Genomic DNA, 24,520 nt, shown 5'->3' on the forward strand with positions numbered 1-24,520 from the left:
AGCCCTGACGGTCCTGTCCAGGGACCCCTCTTCCCTCTTGTCCCCAGCCTAAGGAAATTCAGGAGTGACTACCCTCAGCTGCGTAACGCTGCATTGCTCTACATGTGCCCAAGCCCAAGCTTGTGCCTGGCAGGCCCAGCTGGGGTTTGGCAGCACTGGAGAATCTCCCCTGGCTGACCACCGAATGCATCCAGTTAAGACAGTCTGGGCTTCATTTCTGGATGCCCAAGCAGGCAGGCCTGGCAAAGGAAATTGGTTTGGGTATGTTCTAAAGCTGTTCTAAAACAGCTTTTTCTTTTCTTTAGGCAAGAATCACAGTTAAAATGGTTTTGTTTTAAATCAAACCAATAAAACATCATAAGCTGTTACTTTCTACATAAACATACTATGTTTTAAATGTCATCTGATAAATGTCTAGTTGCAAGGGTTACAATAAGGCAGTGTAACTGTGAAACAAGATGGATATTTGCATTCATAAGGCATGAACCTGGTCTGTTAAAAACTTCAGGTATTCTCTTGGGCTTCTTAGCAGTAGTATATTCTACCTTAGGAGAAAACTGTTATCTGAGTCAGACTATGGTGTTCTGAATGTGAGTTCCCTGTTGCCTAGACAGAGGTTTTGAAGATCATATGGATTATTTGGCACTTTAACCTGGGAAATTTGCTTAATACGCATCCAAGCTAAATTAGTTTCCTGACTACTCTTGACTGCCAACATAAGAATATCTACTGTTCCATTTCTGCTCCATGTCCAAGCTTGATTTAGCAACGTGATCTAAAACAAACACATCTGGTAAACTTATTTCGTGAAGAGGCATACCAAGAGGGGGGGCTGAAGGAGTGGCACTTTCCATGTTGTTGTTTCTGCTGCTTCCATGCAGTAGTCCAGAGAATCTGCAGAACCAAGAGGATCCAATGACAAAATGAGTGAACAGGACTGGGTATGAGCATTCCTTCGTCTCAGCTGTCTGACTCAACCTTCCCTCCATCTGCTGCAGCAGTGGGTAGATGTCACCTCTTCCTGTGGCTGTCTGTTTTTATTTATACTGTAGATATATTTATCTTCAGTTAAAAATATATTTTAAAAAATGCAGCAGAATACTGAACCATCAGCCATCACTAAATTGTGCATAAAATGCATCAGATAGTATTTTGTTATTGATTGAAAGTCTCATGGTGCAAAACTCTGATTATTTCACAATATTAATTTGATAAATATCAGTTATAAGAGATTACCATTTCTTTGTTTTTAAGGAAAACTGATACAATTTAAAATACAAAGCTTATATAACGAGCCTTTCTAAAAACTGAGTTTAAGTGATTTTTTTTTTTTTTTTTTAATCTATCCCTATTTATTTTCTGTATCACAGCTGGGTACTGGAAACTAAGTAAAGTGAGAATATGGATTAAGATTCTCAAGCATAGATAGAAGTAGCATTGCATGCTTAAGGCATATGTAAAGGGTCTGATTTTTCAGCTGGTAAACACTCTGTTTCTGGAAAATGGACATCCAAGCTCAACAGTTTCTGAAAAACTCAGACTGAGTCCCTCTAGGCTGCTTGCCCATGCAGAGCACGGTTGTATGCTAAATGACTGTACAATTGTCTTCCGTAACTGTATAGGATACAGCATTAGAATTCATTATTATAGACGAACTGTTTTCCGGCTGAAAAACAAAGTATTGTGTATAAACCTTATCAGCTCACTAACAAGCCTGGGCCACATTTTAAATGGGAGATCACAGCTCTCTCCTTGTCTTTGCCATGTAATAAGGCTTGTCAAAATATAAAGCTCTTCTGCTTTAAATATGACACTATTCCCACTGTGAATTAGCCATTTTAGTACAAAATATTTAAACCAATAGATCTACCGTGCTCTTCTGCTGATATAATGGCATCCATGTTACAGCATTTACCAGCATAAATGGATCATAAAAAGAAAAATCACCTCCCTAATCATCACAGTTATTCCACTAAGTGTTTTTTCCTTTGGTCTAAATACAGAGAGCAGCTCTTTGTTCTGCTTAGCTGGGCAGTGCAGTAAGCCAGGAGGTATTGCTGAAAAAGACACTCTCTCCAGCCTTTGCTCCCAGCAAGATTCACCTTTGCCCTCCCTTGAACAAAGTGGTTTTGTTGCGATGTGCCATGACTCACTACGAAAGAGGAAATAAGTGAATGCTGTCCATTGCTGGCCAGCTAATTGTTTTATGAACTCGTCCCCTGTTGCTCTTCCTGCTAGGCCATGGCAAAATTGCTCTGACTCTAGTTTTAATAGGTTTGCTTCTTCTGCCAAGTTATTTGGCTTTCCAGGTCCTGTTTTGTATCATCATACATTGCTGTTCATATGGAGAGACACCTATTCTGGGAACCAAGGTTTGCCACTCACCTCTTCATCATCCCACAAGACTGGGTTGGGTTGCTGTTGCTTCTCCTTTGTTCTCTGCTGTAGTAGTTCTCGTATCCTATTGCATCTGCAACAGGGCAATAAAAATGAGATCTTGTAACCATCGTGGGCTACTGGAGCAAACTGCAACACACACCTGTAATGTGGCTGAAGCAGTTGAGGGGGACCTGGGGACTGGACAAAAGCCATTCAAGTGATTTTAAGCAGATATGGCCTTGGTAGAAAGGCACGCTTGACCTGAGACAAACACAGTCAAGGTCCTGAAGAACCGTTCTAGCTGTGGCTAGCCCTAATTAAGAAGGCAGTTTCCTCGATGACTGTTTCCTCTGTTGCCTTAAAGCTCAGGATTGAAGGGAGCAGAGTGTGTTCATTGTGAGTCCAGGACTGTGTTCTTGATACAATTGGCTGCGGTGTGTTTTGGTTTGGGTTTTTTTTTTTTTTTTTTTTATGTATTGAGACAGGAGTTTTTGTCAGAGCTGGGGCGATTTCTGAACATTATTATCTGCAGCTATAGTGAGCAATTTCCTGGTCTGTGCTTGTATGTCTCCCTACCTTTCATATCTCCCCCATCTACCTCCTGAGACCTGATTTTCTGTTTACCCAGAGATATTTGGGTTTTGTTCTCTCAAACACAGTTATGCTACAGTTCCTTCACTCTCCCCTATGGTGTCATTAGGGATGAAATTGAGACCATTTCCAAGTCTAGCTTTACAGATGAAATAGTTACAGATGGATTTATTCATTTTTCATCTCACAGCTCCCAGTGTAGTTGCTTAGAGCCAGTGGTAAAATCTGCCTTCTTTGTGTTAAAGCCAGAAAAACATGAGTGAGTGAAGTCTGTGGTACCATATTATCTCAGTTCTGATACCAGCAAATTAAGAAAGACTTTGGACTTGGGCTAAAGGTTGTGTTGACATTCTCACATTGGGTCAGCCAAGGTCATAAGCAGAGCAGGCACATACAACTAATGAGTGTGAAGAATCCTTACAAATAAGATTTTCGGTAATTAGGGACTTTTCTGACCAATTTAAGGGTCTCCTATTACCTTTCTAGATTGTGACCTTGGTATAGTTTCTAGTCTATAATGCATTGTAAGATTAGTTAGAAGAAGGGAGTGAGGAATAGCATCAAGAAACCAAAAGGTTTGGTCAGGATTAAAGTCTCCTGCTACACAATGCAAAACCACACATGGGTTTCCTCCTGCATTTTGCAAATAATAAAGCTCACCATGTGCTATTGTGCAAACTCATTAGCCAGAGCTGTGGAGATACAAGGATGTTACTTGCAGAACATATCGCCTTCTAGAAGGTGGCAAAAAAAGCCAACAAAAAAGCAAGTCAGTTGTTTCTTTGCTTTTCATAGAGCTCTCAAGGGTTTTTCCCACCTATTTCGTATTAGAAATGAGTCCTGACATAGCCAAGAGCTGTTTGCAGAAAATTACCTAGGTGACCGGAGAATGAGAAATCTCACATAGGCAAAAAAACCCAAACCCAGCAACAACAAAAAAACCCCAACCCTAGGTGATAATTACAAATGTCTTGGTATACAGAGGTTGCTTCACACTGTTGCAAGGCACAGCTCTCCCCTCTGCCAATGAAAATGTTGGTTTTTCCTTAGTAAATGCTCCTATATCAGTGAATTGAAATCCCCCATGTGAAGAAGAATAAACTATAGCAGCAAAATGGCATTCAGTGCACCAGTATCGATATATTCGTTTATAAAAATTCCCCAAATCCCAATTCTTAATCATCATAGGTGTAATGACCAAAAGGCTGAGTGAAAAACATCCCTCAGATAGCTCAGTGCTGTGTTAGTGGCAGCATCCAGCTCTGCTGAAGAAGTTCCTAGGGTGTAATCGCTGTCAGCTCTGAGCTCTGTGATGAAATCAAAGGGGGGGTGTAAGCTGTTCCTGTACAAGATAATTATCCCTTGGGACAGGATGTTCCTCCTGCTGATATTTTGTACCTACACGACTCCGAGCATGGAAGGTTTTTATCAGTATAAAATTTTCTTATTCCAGTATAGCTTATTCCCCACTCTGAATAGAAGCTCTGTTGATACTGCTGAAGGTGTACCAAGGGGATTTCCTCTTTGACATAATGGTATGGCATTAGAGCAGAGAGTGGAAGTGAAACAGTATCTGTGCACAGATTAAAAAAATAAACGAATGGAGGAAGAGATCTTTTCAGCACAGATATGTATCATCAGGTAATGAAGAGATGAAATAGGGATTTTTCTCTCCTTTTACAAAAGCTGTGAATCTTTTACTGCAACAGCTGCACAGAGGTGCAAGCATTCACTCTGTCTATAAATATCTTTTATTGCTTGTTGAAGTAAGAGGGTATGGTTTGTATTTGGCTGTGTGAAACATCAGATAGCCTCCTTTCTGGTGCTGTGTTTGGAGAACTCCTACCCTGGAGCAGCATGTTTTCATTTTACAACTGCTCGTAGCATTTGCTGTCCCAGTCTCCATTTCAGCTCAGAGGTTTTGATCATTGAAGTCGATGAAAAGGCTGCTTTGGCTTGAATGGACAGAGTCTGCAAACCTTACATCGCTTCTGCGTGCTGGAGCAAAGCCAATTTCATTCAAAATTTCCCCCAGCTAGGGTCTTGCCCTTATACAAACAACTTCCTGAGAGGAAAAAAGACATTATTCCCCATTGGGCAGGTAGAACAAAACAGAATACAAAGTCTGGTCGTCTCTGTGCTGCAAATGAAGAGGCAGCATCTCTGTCAAGGGGACACCAGGGTGCAATTAGACGTTAAGTTGGCTCTGACTTGTCACCACTGCAGGAAATTGAGGCTGCCGTCTCTGCAAGGCAGTTTGCCACCTCCTTAGCGGTGTCAGTTCAGCTGTACTGTAAAATGAGCCTGTTTGAAAAGCAAAACCAACTTTTTTTTTCTTTTTTGGAGGGTTATTTTTAACCTGGATCATTCAGCTATCCCACTTAGAGCCACACAAGGAGCGATGGCAACACAGTGAGGGGGAAGTGAGCTGAGGTGGGTGGGAATGAACAGCCGGAGCAGAAACTCCTCCAGCTGGCTTCACCTCCAAAGGACATGTACTGCACAACTGCAGCCTCAGCCTAATGGGTGACTCATCTGACAAGACCAATAGGAATAATTACCTGGAGGTTCTGTTCCTGTCATTTTAGTCCTAATGAAGCAGTCTATGTCTGACTCTACAATGCAGTTCTCCAAGCTTACTCGAACCTCTTCATACAGCTGTGAAACAGAATCCAAGAATTTAATTTAATTTTTAACATTTCACATTGAATTAACAGTTAATGCTCTTCTAATACTTTTCCCCTTAAGAAACACTTTATACTTGATACATGCCTGACCTGGATGGATCTTTGGCCTGTTCCCCATACAAACATTCCTGTAAACACAATTGTTTATTTGTGTTCTGGATGTTCTTTTGAGAGAGGAGGAAAAAGGCGGTCCAGGGCTTTTCAATGCAGTAAAGAAATTAATAGCTGGAAACAACCATTCAAAGGAAAACTAGTGTATTCTTTATGTCTTCCAATTTTGAGACCATGACTGGATGGCTTTCTGAAAGTTGTGCCTGAGCCCAAATGTACTCAACTGAGCGTTCTGGTAGCTGGAGGCATTCCCCAACAAACTGAGGGGAGGAGACATATAAGTGTCACCAAGTGTGACACAGACCATCTACATCCAGGCATACATCTGGTTTACATCTAGAGGGAAGAAGCTAGATTGAGAATACTCCCCCCTCACTGAACACGCACAACAGCTGGTTTACTGGACACAGCCTGCACGCGCAGAGAAGGGCAAGCTAGTGCTGTATTGATGGAGCACTCTTGCTCCTCCTCTTCCTCCACTGCATGTGAAGCTGCTTGGCAGGTAGGTAGGTGCCCCTACCTCATCATCCTTCACACACTGCATGGAGAGCTGGTTGCAGTGAACCCACAGCGAGTTGCGGAGGATGGTGATGCGGTCGCACTCCTGGAGCTGGAAGACCTAAAGGCAAAGAGGAGATGTGACGTAGCCTCATGGTAGTTATTTATTTGCATGGCAGGCAGCAACAGGGCTGGGGCTTCTCTGGGCCAAGTTCATAAGTCTTGCAATCTGTCCTGAAGGATCCTTTGTAGAGGATGTCTTTTCAGCTACTGGAGAAACTACATCTACTTGTTTGTGCTCAATAATTTGTTTTAATTGATTGCACCAAATTAAAGTTATGCTTTATAGACAAAAATAGAGCAGGGGAGAGGAATCAGGATCTGGATTTGACTGCTACCTCTACTGCCAAGAATTTCAGAGTCAGGGTCCTGTCTGCCCATCGCGCCGAAATCTTGATGTTTTTGTATCAGTAGAGTACTGGCATGAATGGGCTGTATTTATGCTAGAGGTAGAGGCAAAACTGGCCATCTCTGCCTTCTAAAATATCTTTCCAAACTTTTCTCTTTTGAAACTATTTGAGGGTCTCTAGAGTTGCTTCTGTTAATTTCTAAGGTTATTTTCACGGTAAAGAGAAGGCATTTTTCTTTCTTGAGACTTTAATCCCTTCCTTCATCTGTCTGATTTTCTCATGTTGTTGCACAGCTTGGGAAGAATGAAGGAGGAAGAGAGAGGAGAAGTGTGAACTAGTTGGGCGAAGAGGCAGATAAACTCTTTAAAAACTTAAAAAAAAAACAAAAACCAACAAAAAACCCCACCCTGATGTCTAAGTTGTACTATTATAACTAGAACATCAATTTTTGGTTTTCTATGAGGTGTGAAAAGCTCAGATGCTTCCAGCCATCTGTTTCTATCTCCATTTGCTAGTAATTATGTCCAGAACACCACAAATGTATACAATATTCAGCAAAACATTCAGTTGGGTATGCTGCCTGCCATCTAATATCTTACTGTCTAACTAAAAAAAAAAAAACAAAACAGAAAAAAGAGTCCATCATGAGAGTCAGCTGGCATTGGGACCAGTCTATGAGAGAAAAAGCTTTTAAAGAGGACCTGTAGGGTGGAAAATGAATATTTCAATATTGATTCTGAACAAAAAGCCTATGGCTGCAGCCTAGCCCCACAGGAGCTGCTGAAATAGCACAAGAGCTTACTGGGAATTTTCCAGGTAAATGGTGTCCTGTTGGGAAACGCAGCTCACTGAAGAGGGAACTGTAGTGACTCTGGGCTTGTCAAGCCCTTTGCAGAGTACAGCTGGGTGTTGTGTTGGACACATCCCTCGTGCCCCATCAGCTTGTGCGACAGACTGCTAGTGAACCTGGGCGTCTCGTGCCAAGGAATATGGCACAGCCCCTGTAATGAAGGTTGTCCCAGGGCTACCACTTGCTAGCCAAGATTTTCAGGCTATGGATGTTCAGCACTCAGCTAGAGACCTATGCAACCTCAGCACTTCCAGATTCCCCACTATGCAGCCAGAAGTTTGGGGTCTTAAGCTGCTTTTTGTCCTAGTTACTAGTTTTAAATGCCTCAAAATATCTATCAGTTCTATCTACAAGCAAAAGAAGGTGTGAAAGATGCCCTTCCTTCATGAATTGTTGTTTGAATTAAGCAGCAGGCAAGCCACAAGCTCTGAGCTGTCCAGAATTTAGCCATGTGGGAGAAATGAGGTGTGTTATGTTGTGGAACGCTTCACTTGTTTGTTGGCTTTTTAAGAAGGGGGGAAATGTGCATCTTGGGGAAAATTAAGGCTTGGCACAATTTCTATGGCAAGTTTGCTGTGCCAGCCATGGGACTTTCCATTCCTTGCAGATAGGGAATATTGAAGAGGAAGCAGAGAACTGGAAAGCTATGCTCTTTGCAGTTTATTTTATGCGGAAGTAAAGCTTGCAATAAGTGAACATAGCAAAATCATACTTTAGCAGATAGGCAAATATATATGAAGGATTAATATAACCAAATGTGTGGCTGATTTGGATGTCAGTCATTTCCTGTAAATTGTTGTGCAAAATTTACTAGCCAAGTGCAAATCTCCTTGTCCATCCTCAGCATAATGGAAATGGAGACTTTTCCACCACCATCTTTCAACTGAAAGATTACTCCATGGCAGAGGGCAAATATTCTTGCAGGTGAATATAAAGCGCTGTGCAAGATAAAGATGCTGAGTGCCTTGGATAGCTTTGCTCTCAGAATGCTATGGTGCATACTTTTTTAGCTTAGCCAGAAAATTTTATTTTTAATCTCCATTGAACTTGTGAGATTTAAAACAAACAAACAAACACAAAACCCTCTCCTGCATTACTGGATTAGAACAAGAAGCCATTCTGGAAGCCTCTTGCAAAACATAATCTAAAGGGAATCTTTTGTTTGTTCATTTTCAATAGATTAATTGAATTCTTCTTGTTTCAAATTTGAAGTTCATTTTTTAAACTAGAAATGAATTTTCATGTCTGCATTTCTGTTAATTTTCTACTGAAATCACATTTTGTCACAAAACAGTTATTTGAGAAACCACCTTAATCTTGGCTGTGATAGAAGATCATCCCTAAAGATAGTGTGTTCTTATGTTAAGTTGTGGGTGAAAACTGGCAACAAATGCTTGCAAATAGATTGTACCAGTTCATATATTGCTCCACTTCTCACACCTCTGCACTTACTCCCCTTCTTTATATTTACATATATATGCTGAACAAGCAAGAAGAGTGTAAGCAAGTGAGGCAGCTAGCAGCTATGTTCTAAATCAACTCTAGTTTTTGCAGTATTTCTGCAAATACATCTACTGAGACTCCACATAAAGCAAACAGCAAAACCCTTGGGACGATATCTTAGGTTGTAGACTGATATCTGCAAGTAGGATAAAATAAAGAACGCACAAATATATTGCTGCAAAAGTCAACGTTTACCTCACAGGTTTTGATGTGTTCTTGTTCCCACTCTGTCCTGACCTTATCCAGCTGCTCAATGTTCTGTTTGTACACGTCCTCTGTAAACACAGATACGCATAATAGAAACCCAAAAGTTAGGAAAAAAAAAATGGTACAGTCTCTCTCTTTTTCCTTCTATTAGGACTTTACTGTGGCTCTTATGCTTTAGGCTTGTGGTTTGCTAGAGTATCACAAGAATGTGTGAGCTTGAGAATGGTGTGCCACAAGGATATTTGTTGTTTTTCTTTGCAAATTTATACTGGAGTAAGGATTCTCTTTGTGTGGTTTGCAGATCATCTGTAAACATTACAGTGGGGATAATGTAAATCAGAGATTAAGAGCCTGGACCATGCTTGAGCACTGAGCATCCATAAGCTCTTTCCATGCTGAGCAAGCCAGGTAAGCCATGTGACATAGTGTGAACTTTTCCATGAGTGGTGAGGGACAAGTCTGAACTCATGAACTGGCTCAGTTGGTCTGCTGGCCTGTCCTTCTGGACATATACTGTGTTTTGGCTGGAGAATGCTACCATGCTCATGTACAGGGAACCTGAGGACTGTGTATCTGGTTTGGGCTGGCTGGGGACAATTTAAGTGTCATTCTTTTGGGCTTTCAAACTTGCTTCAAGAAGAGCTTTTCTTTCCTGGGAGAAGTCCCTAAAGGAGGTCTTCTATAAATTCATTAATGAAAGCAGGAGACTTGCATTTCCACAAAGGAAAGTGAATGTAGATGACTATCAGGTTGCCATTCTTTAGAAGGTTTTTCATTAATCTTTGGGTAGGTGACTTCATGAAACCTGACTTCGAACAGAGCCAGCCTGGATGTTTTGGATGGTGCTCTATCAAAATCAGTGTGCTGGTAAGTCTTTGCTGAGAAAAATCTTAGTTCAGTTGCAAATAGAGCATCACCTGCTTCATTTGCTGCATCTCTGCATTGCTTGGCTTTGTTCTGACTCTGAAACAGGAAAAGAAACACCCCAAATTAATTTCTGGGCATATTTTTTGCTTCTGCCCCAGTTTTTTTTTTGCTACCTGTTCCCTTTTCCCCTTCTATGGGAAAGGCGTAAACTTGCAAACACTTCTTGGCTGTCCCACCTTTATGCATGGTTCTGTTGAATGTGTGCTATGGAAAAGAAGGGGCCACAATTTCACAGATGCAGCCATAGGTCCACTGACTTCAAGGGAAACTTGACAATTTTACATCTTTCCATTCAGACATCCCTGCCATAGGAGTTCAGTGCTAGCGTGATCAAGCCTGAAGCTTGTGTCTGCTGGCTGAGTTGTTTCGTTTTGTTTTTTTTTTTCTCAAGTGTTTGATGTGCTTTTCTAATATATATTTATAAGCAGAAATAAATGGCAGTTAAAATTCTTTATCTTCCAAGCTCCTCATGTAATACATAGATGAAAAGAGCACAGCCTTTCAAATACTTTGCAAATGCCAGATTATTTCCCATAACAACTGAGAAGTCTAAAAGCAAAATTCACTCTAAGTAGAACATTTCTTTTTTAAAAACCTGCAGCTTTTAACAAATGAAAATACAGCTATTATTGACAGCTCTGTCCTCCCAGGTCTTTCTGCACAGATGGTTATGACAGTACATTAATGCACGGCTCTAGACATCAGTATAACACATTCTCTTCCCTTCTGCCCTTCAAGACAAGGCTCAGGTAGGAGTTCTTATGACCATATTCCTCATCACAGCTGGTTGGAAAATGTGTAGTAAGCTGGGAACATAAGCTTCATTCTTATTTGCTTCCTGGCCCAAACTGTTTGCGAGTGCTGCGCAGAATTAAACAGCTGACATGTTTCTTGTGAGATGCCTCTCTGCATTTCAAATGTGCTGGCGTGTGTGTGGAAGTAATGGCAATGAAGCGCCCTGGGATCCTTCTGCATGAAAGGAGCTGGGTCAGATTTTGATGCCATTGCTGAATCTTCTGGCGTAATTTCAGTAGGGCCAGGATTTCAGATTTCATCCCCTCTTTGCAGCTAAGCTGGAGGGTTTTGTTCATCAAAGATTAGCAAATGCTAGAAATAAAATGTAAAGTTCTGATGCTGTTTTTAGAGTCCCCATCCCCCCGCTCCTTGAGATGATTTTTGATCCTTTTTGCTTACACTGCACTGATTTTTATCGAGCCAAAGGGAGTTCATTTATTTTGTTTTCTCCATCTGTTCCTCTGTAAAATGTTCCCATTAAAAGTTAGTGAATTGTCAGCTACAAGTATCGAGACGATGCAATGAAGGACTGCAGTGCCTTAATTTCCAATGATTTATTTTTGAGTTTGTAAATTTAGTTGAAATTAAACTAACCATAAGGAGAAAAATGTTGAGGAAAACTATGCATTTTAATATAAGATACTATGCCTACTAAATGTAAGCAACCAAAAGGCAAAACTAACTGCATGACATACTTCTGACTTGTTTCTTTTTTTATTAATCTTTTCGGAGAAAAATCCCATTCAGTTTACCTTCAGAATTCATAGAGCAATTAGATCATAGCCTGGCATAAGTTAATTAGATAACTTGGACCTTTCCCAGCCTTTCTAAAAACCCTTGGCCTATCACAGAACAAGATCAGGGTTACCAAAGAAGTTTGTGAAGGAAGACCTCTTTGGAAAGGTGCTTTGATTTAGTTCTGATTCTAAGGGGTTAATTAGAAGGGAAAGCAGCCCCTGGCATCCTGTAGAATGGGTTGTTCAATCATATTCTCTTGTACCTTGAAAAGGAAAAAAAACAGTTTTCTCTCTAAATAGCACTGTCAGCTAAGGTACCTTTTCTGTTTGCTTTTGGTTGCCTGAAGCACTTGTCCGTTCAAAGGACTGCTCCGCCTCATCTGCCTCCTTGCACTTCTGTTCGTAAGTCTTCTTTGACTGCATTGAAATGAAATCAAATGTGAGGGTTTGGGTTAGGGAATGAGGCTTTGTTGTCTCCAGCTGGATGTCCTAGGTATTTTCTGTTTTGCAGTCTGTGGGAGAAAGTCAGTGCCCAGGTTTGGGCAACAGAAAAAATTCCCAATGACACTGTAAGGAGATAGAAAAATAGAACTGAAAAATTGGGGTAGCAGCTGGCAGCATAAATCGGGTCCTCTTCTTGCAGCCCTGAAATTTTTTGCTTTGTACACTTGCAGCCAGCTCCCCTCAAGGCTGGTCACAAATACAGAGGCAGCGCTAGCACCATCAGGCGTCTGTCCGAGCTACAGTGTAGAGACGAAATTAGGAGACCACATATGCAGGGTGCCAGTGGGGATGGGTTGTGATTTCCACAGTGTGACTTGAAGCATCAGGTGGCTGAAGGCAGTGCGTTGCCTTGCCCATTGCTCCAAGCTGTGAGACAGAGCCAGCACCCCAAAGGTAACGGTCTCAGGGCAGTCATCAGAAGCAAAAGAAATCCTTATTTGCACCGAAAGGCCTCCCCGTCTTAGAGATTCACTTACAACAACCACATTTAAATAAAAATTGCTAATACAGTTCCAGCTGTAGCACTGATGGGTCTGCAACTGCTTTTCTTTAGAGGCAGGGGCCTATTGGAAACCAAAACCAGCTGCCTGCAGTTCCTGTACCTGCAAGCTTTCCAGTTGGAGAGGTTTCCTCCTGTTTACAAGATTCCCTCACCATTTTTAAAATTGTATTTACACAGACTGAAAAATTACATTTGCTCCTGTAAGTATCCTTGCCTAGAAAGAATGAAATCCAGTTTGACCTGGGGCATTGTTCATTCCACATTAACTTTCCGAGTGTTTGTTTTGGAGACTCTTCAGTGGGAGCGTCAGGGAAGATTAGCTTTAGTTTCCTCCTGGTAGTAGGAACCACATCCTCTCTCTCTCGCACACACACTCTTGCATGCTCACGCATTCTTGGCCTTTCTTTAAATATAGGTACATGTGATACAGATTTCACCCTGTCTCAAACTGGACCCAGTTTGCGTCAAGAAACATGCACAAAACCTCCTTGCTTACCTCCATTGTTTTCTTATAATGGGACAACTTGCTCTTTTGCATGCGCTCCATTGCAGACTCGTACTGTAAGAAACACAAAGAAGTAAGCATTTCTTGCTTTGGACTTCTTCATCCCCTTGTTAGTGGCAGGATTAGGAAAGCCACAGTCAGGGCCTTTCTATAAACCACATGCCTGTGGGAAAAATTACTTCATTCTGCTTTTATAAATGACAGGTTTCAAAATGATACAGAGAACATCAAAGAGCCAGGTAAGAAAATAATCCAAGATAATTCTGCTTCAATGGTTTCCATTAATAGCAGAGAGGATATAGATCTTCATTTTCTGCCTCTCCACCTTTTTTTTTTTTTCTTTTTCTTAAGGAGATTAAATAGCGTAACACCCAGTCGCAGAGCTGGTTCAAGAGCCTGATCCCACATCTTTGCAGACCAAACCATACTGTCTCACCCATGTGAGCAAGGGTAATTGTCCACTTTAAATATAAACAATTCCTGTGTAATTTATATTCCATTGCTTCTGGCAAATTTATGCTCGATGCGATTTGATTTCCATATCATCATCTGGTCAGCATTGGAAGGACAGTGCTGAATTCTCTTTTATGGTTTTAGTTGTGATATGCCCAGCTTTATGTGACAAGGAGATATGCTCCTACTTGGCAGGGTATGGGTTTCTTCAGTGGGACTTTTGGTCCTTTAATCTTTACATTCTGCTCAAGCAAAACTCTCTCCAGGGCTACCCAGAGGCTGCTTCGCATTGGGCTAAATAGCACAGGCCTGAGAGCAGCTACAGCAAAACACAAATCACAGCATTTTGGGAGGTTACCAAAAATGCTGACAGTCTAGCATGCCTAATGCTGACTTCCTCGCAGCCACATGCTGGGTGGATAAAAAAGCTTGCCTAAGACTTCAAAGCAGTTTTACCCTTTTTTTTCCAGCCCCCTCTGTTTCCAGTTGAGTTATAGGCTTATTGTTTTCAACAGGAGAGAGAGCCTCTCTCTTTGCAAATCCTAGTGGCAAGGGGTCGGGGGGGGAGAGGGGGATACAAATGCTGATGGACTAGATGCCCTCCATTTGTCTTTAGATGCCTTATTTGCTTCATCAGATCATTGTGGACCTCAGATCTCAGTAGCAGCGCTGGATTTACCCACTCTGACATTCAGAGTTCTCTGCTATTCCAAGTTCTTGTGTGTCAGGGTTGTAGACACAAGATTTCTGTGGCATTGGATACTGGTCATATGCATTTTCATTTGTTTAAAATTAGCAAAGAACTGGATATTTTATTTTACTCCTCCATCAATCAGTGCTTTCAGTGTTAAGTGACTGTCCCAACTTTGTCTTCAACCCCGTGGAACCAGAGAAGGTGTAAGAGTGACCACTGTTGTCTCTATTAAGAGCTACTTTTTTAAGGGACTTAGAGCTTGATAAGATCATAGGGGATGAAATGGCCTTAAATATACTCAAATTTTTATTATACAAGATCAACTAGATGCTATTTCTCCCCTGTATTTGTGATTCAGCATATATTGGTGTTGCATTCAGCATGATGTTCATTTGCTTTTATGTTTTTAAATGTTTGTGTTACCCCTTTATTTTAGTTCATGTTGGAGATCATGCAGGATCATACCAAAGAAACCCAATTAGCAGGGGTATAGAAAAAGAGAAAAGGAAGGGTTACGTTCCTACAGGAATAATAATAATAATCTGCAGTTACACTGGAGAGAGTTAAAGTTGACTAAAGCCTCTACTTCCTGAGTTCAGAGCACTACTTTATTTCCAGCTGGGATCAGAAAAAGATTTTCCTCCACAGTCCAGTGTATGGAGTGAGCAGGACACACTGGGCATGTGGTATCATCTTTTGCAATATTTACAGTCTATGGCTGGAGACAGGGCATCAGCATGGACCACTGACCCAATCTGTTTCAACTTTTCTCTGGTTCCTCACCTTTTTTCTTTGCTCCTTCTGTCTTTCTCGGAACTCCTCTATTCCTTTCAGTTCATCCTTCAGCATTACTGCCAGCTGGATATGAGAGTTCCCAACACTTTCGATTTCTAAAGCAAATCAGAATTCGCATACAGTCAGTGGGAAAGGTCTTTAAATAGGGAGTCACATTTTTCAGGAGATGTTTCTGGGATGTGGCTGCTGTATGACTTGTCATGAACAGGGCAGCATTAAGAAAGGCCTCCCTATGTTTCTGCACTCACTGACATTGCCAAGGGTTCCCACAACCTGAGTAGGGCTTATTGCAGATCTTCTCAGTGCCTGCAAGTTGCATGGGCAAGGCTCCTTGCTGCAGAATTAGAGCACCCACTCAGAGCAGCCTTGGTAAGTGTAGAGTCAGCTGCGTTTCTTCGTAGCCCCATTTACACCAGCTGCCCCTCTTTCTGGGGCTAGAGGTCAGACATTGTGGGGCAGAGGGAGGGAAGGAGCTCTGAGCTCCATCATCACCCCCTGTGTCAGCTTTCCCTCTACTACACTGCTGGCTTGTCACTGCTTTTGGGAGCTGCTTGCCAGTTATGTCCAGCCTTGCACAAATGTCATTACATGAGGTTGCAAGCTGAGAATTTCCAAGGGTCAGCAAAGATGGATTGAATTTCAGAGCACCTGGCCAATGCTGTTTGAAGTGGCTGGTAAATTCTCTGCATTTGTCAGCCTTTGGTGCCTCTGAAATGGAACACCACATTTTCCAGAAATGTTGAGCTCCCCCACCCAGACTTTAAAAATACCTTAATTCACCAGCTGCTTTTCAAAAGGACGTTTTTATCTAAACAGCAGGCGCCCATAGCCAGGTACGCTGTCCTATTGGCTATGATGGTGTTGCATTTGCTGCATGTGAGAGGTTTTCGTTCAGCCTTGGGCACATTTAGAAAGCATGCTGTTTTGATGTCAGTGGTTTGCAGGAAAGGGAACAGAGGAGGTGAAGAGGATGAAAGACCCGAGAGGGGATGAACACATTGTGTGTCTGTCTTAGCCCAGGACAGAAAGGAAGATGTAAATACTTACGTTGCTTAAGCCTCTCAAACGCTGCCTTCAGTGTGCTGTGAGGCAAAAACAAGTGCACTTTATTAGTATAGGCTTCTAAGGGTGGGTGTTGAATCTAGAGGAAAAACTTTCCCTCAGAATCTGAGATCCACATAGAAATAAAACTCTTAATAGTCTTGTAATAAAAGTTGACCATGCTAACAAGCACAATAGCATCAATCTGTTACCATCGGGAAATGCAATAAAATGCTCCATGAAGCAAAGAATTGCACTACTTATGTGCATCCTCTTTTTTTAATCCCACTGTATTGGTGACTGTGGATGTTAACAGGCATTTCTCTATTCTTGCACCTTGCCAATGGATAGAAGCCAACTGAGTGAAATAAAGACGGTCAAGGGGAACTGGGTTTTGGAGCACTAGTCTGAAGGGTAGAGCAAAACCAGCTCCACCCTCTGTGTTGAATGCAGCAGCAAATTTCTCCTCCTCTGTCACCCTTCAAGCTAGAGCAGTTCTGCTATGTAGCATCCTCCATACTATGCTTTCCGAGCACCCTCGTGTGGTACAGCTTGTTCTCCTTTAAAAGACTCACAAATGGTGCAGAGAACCTACAGAGGCTTTGAAACCCTGATGCTCCCAGAGGATTTTGACATCCTAGAAGCACAGCAGGAATAAACTGTGCTGTGAAATCAGGCCTCAGTGCTGGGCTATGAAATACAGCATGGAGAGGAGCAAAAAGAGATGTTATGCTGCTCATCTGGATAGACCCATACAACTAAGTGGTACTAAAATGTAGAGTTGCAGAAGGACATGAAACGGTTACGATAGATTGCCTGACATCCTTTTTTTTTTTGACAAGCCAGACACCATTTTAAGAAAGCAGCAAAGATACCAGCTGAGAAGTGAAGGGAGAGGAAAGAGTCTGTAAGAGGCATTTTCGACTTAATAATTTGCTCTAGCTCCCCATTTGCAGGCTGGCAGGGCATTTGTATATGCAGAAGCCAGGGCTGTGGTGTGATTTAGAGGTTTTTCAGATTTAGAAATCATCTCTTCAAGACCCAGGGTGTGTTGTTCCCTGAAGGAAATAGTTCTGGGATCTCCATGGAGCCCTTGTCTACTTCAGGCAGGAGCTCAGGGGAAAAGCCTGTAAATGAAGACCCTAAAATAGAATCATAGAATCATAGAATGTTTTGGGTTGGAGGGGACCACTAGAGGTCATCGAGTCCAACCCCCCTGCAGTCAGCAGGGACACCGCCAACTAGATCAGGTTGCTCAGAGCCCCATCCAACCTGGCCTTGAATGTTTCCAGGGATGGGGCCTCCACTACCTCTCTGGGCAACCTGTTCCAGTGGTTTACCACCCTCATTGTAAAGAATTTTTTCCTTATATCTAGCCTAAACCTACCCCGATTTAGTTTAAAACCATTACCCCTTGTCCTAACGCAGCTGGCCCTACTAAAAAGGTTTTCCCCCTCTTTCCTATAGGCCCCCTTTAGGTACTGAAAGGCCGCAATCAGGTCTCCCCGCAGCCTTCTTTTCTCTAGACTGAACAAGCCCAACTCTCTCAGCCTGTCCTCATAGGAGAGGTGCTCCAGCCCTCGGATCATTTTAGTAGCCCTCTTCTGGACCCGCTCCAACACTTCCATGTCCTCCCTGGCTGAAGCCTGGCTACTAGAAGAGCCCAGAAGATGATGCTTATCGCCTCCCAGCCATGTGCGACTGCAGATGGGTGGGGAAATCCTCTACCTCTTGGGCCATTTCAGGAGTCATAGGAGACACAGGAAGGATCCTAATTGTCCTGTGTTAATTTAGACTGGACATCTGTTTCCTAATCAAAGCTTGCTCTCCCAGTAGCAAGGCTGCCTTGCCAGGCATAAAAAAATGCACAGGCGAGGGGAAAGGCTGGGCCTGTCCTCAGTGATAACTGCCTTGCAATCCATTTCCAAATCTAAACTTGTAGAAATATAAGGAAAAGACTTTCAGCCATAAAAGATGAGTATTGAGCTAACTGTTTGATCTTTCAGCTTTCAACTAGAACTGTTGTGGTGAATTTCCTGAGATAAGTCAGGGAAAACATGCTAGATGAATATTTGTCAGTATTGTCCTGATAACACTTAAATATGTTGGAGGTTCATTTTGCAAAAAGCGAGTCTGGTGTGAAATTTTGATGGAAAATAAATTTTCACAACACAAAGGAAATAAGCAGTGTTCTTTCCAGCTGAGTTAATTAAAAGCTTGAAATTAAAAGACAAGTTGACTATCAGCAGCAGAGAGAGCTTTTTCTCACCTAAAAGCTCTAATGGATTATTTTGAAAACCTAAATATATACGAGGAATAAAATTTGTTTTTTTAGTATGGATTTTCCAATAGGAGGTGGGGAATGTGCTAACAATTTCATGCCTGAAATAGGTAAATACTGGAATTAAAAAAAATAGAGGACACTTGCAAACTGTACATACTGTTTGCATACTGTGTGTTGACCTATTGTTCCCAGAGATTTTTTTCTTTTGCTGTTGGTGATTCAGGTTATGCAAAGACTGGCAAAATTGCTGTAGTGGATACTGGAAAATAGTGCTTTCTCAATACATATCAAGGGCAAAAGCAATTTGCTGCTTTTTTTGGTTTCCAGGCATCTGAGCTACCAGAGTAGTTCATGATCATAAGCCATACATGAAGCTTTTCTCCTTTTTGCTGGCTCTCTGTAAGGACAAGTTTGTCTTCTGGACAAACTGCCTGGAGAGAGACCAGTTTGCCCCCTGCATGGTCTCTAATGGCCTTTTCAAAAAGCTCTGGCCTTTTGTTCCTTGCATGAAAGATTTGTCCAGCCAGTTCCCTAGCTGCTGACTGGGGCAAGGCCGCAGTCCATAAGTAGATTGAAATAGACTTCAGCCATTTCCTTCCTTATTTTTATAATAATTTTCTAAAATCAGTGAATTGGATCCCTCATCCTTACGGGCATCAAGGGAGTAGCAAATCTGTCATTGTGCCAGGTTAGGTGTGGGAGAGAATAAATAAATCAAATTTTGACCCATGGGTCTATCAGGTATTCCTTTATGTCATCTGGGCTGCAGGGATGTGCTGGCTCCTCGTTGCTGCTAAATACTCTGATTATATTGGTGAAATATATAATTTCAGCGCTTTGGAGGGTTTAATGGAAGCAATCTGAGTAGCAGACATACAAGTGGGTTTTAATTTTGGCTGTGCTGGTTTGTACGTACAGTACCTATTACCTATTTCTTCTGGGTGGGTTTGACTTTCTAATAGGATTGATAAGGGCTTTATTCTGAGGCATCCAAAGTGAGGATGTCTCGCTCTCATGGACACTTTGAAAGAATGTTTTATCCTCTCAGTCTATTATGCTGCTTAGTGTTGTGGTAGTAATTGATTTGTTTGTTTGTTCTGTGGCCAAATTGGAAAACCTGGGGTGGAAAACAATGCAAGCAAAACTGCAAATTTGCAATTCCCCTTTTTGCTTTTTTTTTTTTTTTTTTTAATTGCTCACTTCTGACATTTCCATGTAAATTCTGGAAGACTGATAAACCACTCTGGCTAAAGACAGAGCACCAGCCTTCCCTTTGGGCATCCCTACGTGGAGCCTCCTGCAGATGTCTCACTGAAAATAGGGTTGGACACAAATTTACTGTGCATGTTTGTTAAATGACTCCCCCATGGACATTTAAAGATCGGATTTGTCAAAATGAATTTCTGGTGGAAACAGGATTGACTTTGAATCCGGAATACCGGGGGACCAGATCGAGCCTGTGCAACAGCCACTCTGCAGCAACTTCTAGTGATTTTTGCCATCTAGTGGCTAAAATAGTCTTACCGTTTTCTGGGATACCGACCCTGTCTGCTCCTTCACTTGCTGGAGTCTTCTGCACTCGAATGCAGCAGAACTGAGCTGCTCTAGTAAAATGTGCACGTTTCAGTGTTCAAGTGGAGGGAGAGAAGGAGAATAAGCAGAGCTTTTAGAGGAACAGGGGAACCAAGGGGAGAAGCTCATTACAATAAAGCTCACCCATCACTTAGCATTCTTGCTCTATAGATTGCAAAATACTTTCATAAGTGAACTTATCCAAATTTACCCAGCACACCAAAGCTGGAAAGGCAACCCTGCCTCTCTAGGGCACTGACCACTCATCCCTATGGCTCTCCTCTAATAGGATAAACATTTACAGAATACATCGTTTGAGAGCTTGCTTTGATTTTTCTCCCAGGCAGAAAATGCATCCTGTATTTGAGCATAGGTGCCTTGTTTGGCATTCACCCACCATAACAGTTCAGGTATAAGGAGTGGCAGGGAAGTATTACATCTGATCAAAAAATCCATTTTACTCACTGATTGTGCAAAATTATCTTATAGTTGTTTCAGGAAGAGGGCTCGACTGGAACAGCATAGGATGACAGCACTTCGAAGTTAACTTGTCCTAGCTGCTCTCTGTGTTTGCTTTCTCTCTTTCCATTTTTGGACCTTGTTTTTGCTAGAGACTGGGCTGTTGCTGGAGAACAGGCTGTACTGAGCAGTCCTACATGACAGGAGGACCACCGGGAACTGTACTGTAGACAGGGCTCTGGTACCTTCTGCTTCACAATCATCAAAGGCTGAATTTTGTGGCACCAGAGTCATAATTAGCAGAGTTCTATCAGTGCCAGTGCTTAGGTCACAGGTATACTCACTACATACACTACTGCACCACACTTCTTTTGCAACTGTAGGCTTGATGGTTTGGGCTTTTTTTTTTTCAGTACTTCGCCTTTTCACTCAATTAGAGACTGGTTTAACTGAGTAATTCAAAAAGTTCCTTTACATCTTGTACACAGGAAGGTAAAACAGGCTCTTCTAACCGGAAAACCACAGCTCTCTTTAAATTTTCTCTCTTTTCTACCTTTGCTTGGTGAATAGAAGCATGAAATAACCTGACCTTCCTTTCTGGTAGGTTTCCATTATAACATCAATATGATCTACAATGATTTTCTATTCTTATTGTAATTTTCAAAAAATATTCTTCCTTAAATTGAGAGAATTCTCTGCCAGATGAACTCTACAGACCACTTTCCAGCAGTACTATTCACCCTTTGTCTCTGGTAACTTAGATCCTAATAACCTGGTTATGAAACCAACCCAATGCCAGTCCCCTCTGAGGCCACGGTTAACCTCTGTCTTTCCTCCTGCCACACAGGGAAGACCCAATGTGGTTTTACCAACATTTCTTTCTGTGAAGCCCAGTGGTGGTAGCAAAGTGTGGGGGAAACAAGTTCAGAAGCATCTGGTCTCAAATAATTTTGCAGTTGGGACTCAGTCTGCATGGTAAAAAAGAAAAGAAGGGGAGGTGTTGTGCTCTTTTAACAGGCAAGTAACTAAGTCACTACCAAGTCCTTGGCCAGACACATTAGCAGAGTATTTCACATGGGAATCATGTCTAACGTTGCTTAGTGGGGATGTGGTGAAAACATCGAAGAATTAATTTTGATGAGATGTATTCTTCTTGTTCTCAGAGGAGCTATAAACAGAAAGGCACTATAAACAGGTCCCAGCTGTCGTGTGATGTCTAAGCCACCTGGGGTGAAGAAAAGGCATGAGCAGCACTTTTTCTCTGACTGTGGGAGTCCAAGTTTCTGTCTGTCTATAAATTAGTGATAGCAAGGCACTAGTGATATCAGCTACTATGGGAGGCTGCATTGTGCAGCAAGCTGGGCTTAGTGTCAGGTTGGGTGTAGCATCTTTCATGAAAGTAGCAACAAATGTGGAGGGTTCCTCTAGTGCTGTGGTGTGTCTGCATACCTGTTCTGCTTCTGGTGCTTGGATATTTTCAGATATGTATTAAAAGCAGAAGCAGCCCCAAACTCCCAGGGCTGGTTACTGGAAGGACGCACACATCACCCCAGACTTTCCTGGGGCAGAGGAGCAAACAGGATGGCATCTCCATGTACCTTCTCTTCCCTGTGAATCTGTGCCTGTATACTACAGATTAGACCCCTTGTGACTCCAGATTGACCTATGCCATTCAAATCAAACACTGAAACAATCAAAACAACTTTTGTACCTTTAACATAAAACTAAATTTCTTCATGTCTCCTGAAAAGAGAGCAGCACTGCTCAAAAATGCCTATCATCATCACCAGAGAGCTTATCTAGATTGGATTTAACAAGAACTGAGCAGAGGCTTAGGTCTTTCAGAGCATGTGCTTGGTTCCATTTATAGTTTCCTGAAAATTTGAAATGCTGTGAATACTTTGAAATAAACTCTGTGTGCATTCAGGACATTTGAGTGGAGAATAACTAACCATGGAAGGATGTGACCTTCCAAAATGACTTTTAGCTTCAGTTCAAAAACGCCTGCTTTGTGTGAATAATACAGAGGATTCTGTATATTAAGTGACAGATGCACTATATTTATACACAGGAAGCAGCAATTGGCATTTCGTTACAAATGCCCTCACCTCACGCTCACTGAAATATTCTATTTCAGGCATCGCAGAGAAGGGCAGAGCAGACATGGGCTTGAAGGACCTACCCTTTCCCAAGGTCTAAAGGAGATGGTGGTGGAAAAGAGGGAAGCAAAAAAATAGGAAATCATATACATGAGAAGAGACAAGCAGAGCAAATGACAAAAATAGCTGTTGTCAGACTAGGCAGAATTTAACCAGCCACTGCATGTTTACATCAGTTATTTTACAGAACAACAGAGTTCCCAGAGGCTCTATTTCAGCTGAAGCTGAGGATGTATCTGAAAACTGGGCTCTGTAGTATATTCTGTTTTCGTGTTGTTCTGCTGAAGAGTTGCCCAAAGCTATTGCATGGAAATTCCCAGTCACCTTGCAGCCTGAAAGGTATTTCCTTTTAAAGGCATGAGCTCTGCTGAGAATCATCTACAGTGTGTTGAGACATCATTACTGTGTGCACTACCAGCAAAAACTTGCAAACTTGATCTCAGTTTGTAACTCAGCTGAAAATCCCCAGTTTCTGTACATCCTCTCCCATGTGTGCAACACAGAATATGGAGAGTACAAAACAGTTTAAACTTCCCTCTCCCCCACTGCATTTTGGTGTAACCTCAACCTCGCATTTGCTAAGAATACACGGCTGTAGCTTTGTAATAATCTCTTTCATAATTTCTCTTACGATTAGAGACTATGAAATTGTGATTCTGTTTTTTTTTTTTAATTAAAAAAGTGGGATAACGGGGCTTTAAAATTAGTATAAGGTAGGAAAGAAGACATTTTAAAAATACCCTTTAGCCCTGACTTGTGATAGGTGAGCTCCGGAGCTCCATTTCTGTGCAGCATCCATTCTTCCACCCTCATTGCTGAGATCCTCGTGCTTTGCCCACTCCCTGCCCTCTCCTAGGTGTGACCCACTCAAGAGGTACATTTGCAGCTGATATTCTCTCATGCTCCCTTCCAATACCTGTTCTCCTCCCAGTGCTTTCACTAAGACTCCCCAGCTACCTGTATCCCAAGGCATAGCCTGCATCCATGACTGTGCTGGCACATCCCAGTGATGAGCTTGAAAGAAGCAGCCAGCCTTTTCCATAGTTTTAGTGTTATCAGGGACCCAGGTGTGTTTCTAAGAACCAGAACAGGCAGTGGAACTGCAGCTCACCAGCACAGATGTGCTTCAAGGAACGCCAGTGTGAGGAAACTAATCTGCCTTTGTCATGTGTGTCTGATCTAACATGGCAAGTATGGTGAGGTGGGCTAAAATCAACAAAGAAAAAGGCACTTCTGCACTTCATAGGAAAGTACATCGCTTTGCTTTAAGACTCAGTGGATGCTAAAATGTCTGGGGGTTTCAAATAAGAAAAAGATACAGAAAACCGCATTGAGGGCTGTTACATACAAAGCTGCTGGTGTGGCAGCTTCTGAACTACCAATTGCTAAAGCTAGAGGATTATTTAGGAGAAATGTCCTCATATGCTTGCCCTGTTCTTCTACTCTTCCCTTGGGACCTAGTGTTGAGGACAGACTATTAGGCTGAAGGGATTTTGGTCTAAGCTTGTGTGACCCTTCTTGCATCCTGCTGCACATTAGAATGAACTTGCCAAGGCTTATGGTAACTGCTGGTTTGAAATAGTGGTTTGAAAAAGAACAGCGAGGACCTTGCTGTCGTCGCAGTAGCAGTGCTAAAAACTCTTCCCCTGCTAGCTCTCGGGTCAAAGTGATTTCTCACATTTCTGGTGCTAAGGAGTCTACAGGTGGAGACACAACATTGTGCTCTTTTCCCAGGTCACAATGTTACATTGCTGTTGATACTCACTGGTGAAGTGTCCTAGGACAGCCTCGGCTTGCAGTTGTCTCTGCCAAGCACAAGCAGTGCCGGGCCCTGAGGGGTCAGTTCTCTACCAGAGG

At 42.1% G+C, this 24,520-nt stretch overlaps 1 protein-coding gene across 1 annotated transcript in view; it reads right to left on the reverse strand.

Annotated features, from left to right (window-relative positions):
- Positions 1-24,520, reverse strand: part of PSTPIP1 (proline-serine-threonine phosphatase interacting protein 1) — a 57,736-nt gene that overhangs the window by 4,652 nt on the left and 28,564 nt on the right. Inside the window, exons 4-13 of the mRNA XM_009643931.2 lie at positions 16,196-16,230; positions 15,137-15,243; positions 13,198-13,260; positions 12,014-12,112; positions 10,154-10,199; positions 9,225-9,304; positions 6,289-6,387; positions 5,532-5,628; positions 2,386-2,470; positions 821-894 (exon numbers count right to left, since the gene is read on the reverse strand). Of these exons, the coding sequence (XP_009642226.2) occupies positions 821-894; positions 2,386-2,470; positions 5,532-5,628; positions 6,289-6,387; positions 9,225-9,304; positions 10,154-10,199; positions 12,014-12,112; positions 13,198-13,260; positions 15,137-15,243; positions 16,196-16,230 (785 nt within the window). The remainder of the gene's footprint in view (positions 1-820; positions 895-2,385; positions 2,471-5,531; positions 5,629-6,288; positions 6,388-9,224; positions 9,305-10,153; positions 10,200-12,013; positions 12,113-13,197; positions 13,261-15,136; positions 15,244-16,195; positions 16,231-24,520) is intronic.

This window comes from Egretta garzetta, unplaced genomic scaffold (assembly GCF_000687185.1).
Source record: "Egretta garzetta isolate BGI_Z169 unplaced genomic scaffold, ASM68718v1 scaffold287, whole genome shotgun sequence".
In the NCBI taxonomy this organism is placed as follows: Eukaryota; Metazoa; Chordata; class Aves; order Pelecaniformes; family Ardeidae; genus Egretta; species Egretta garzetta.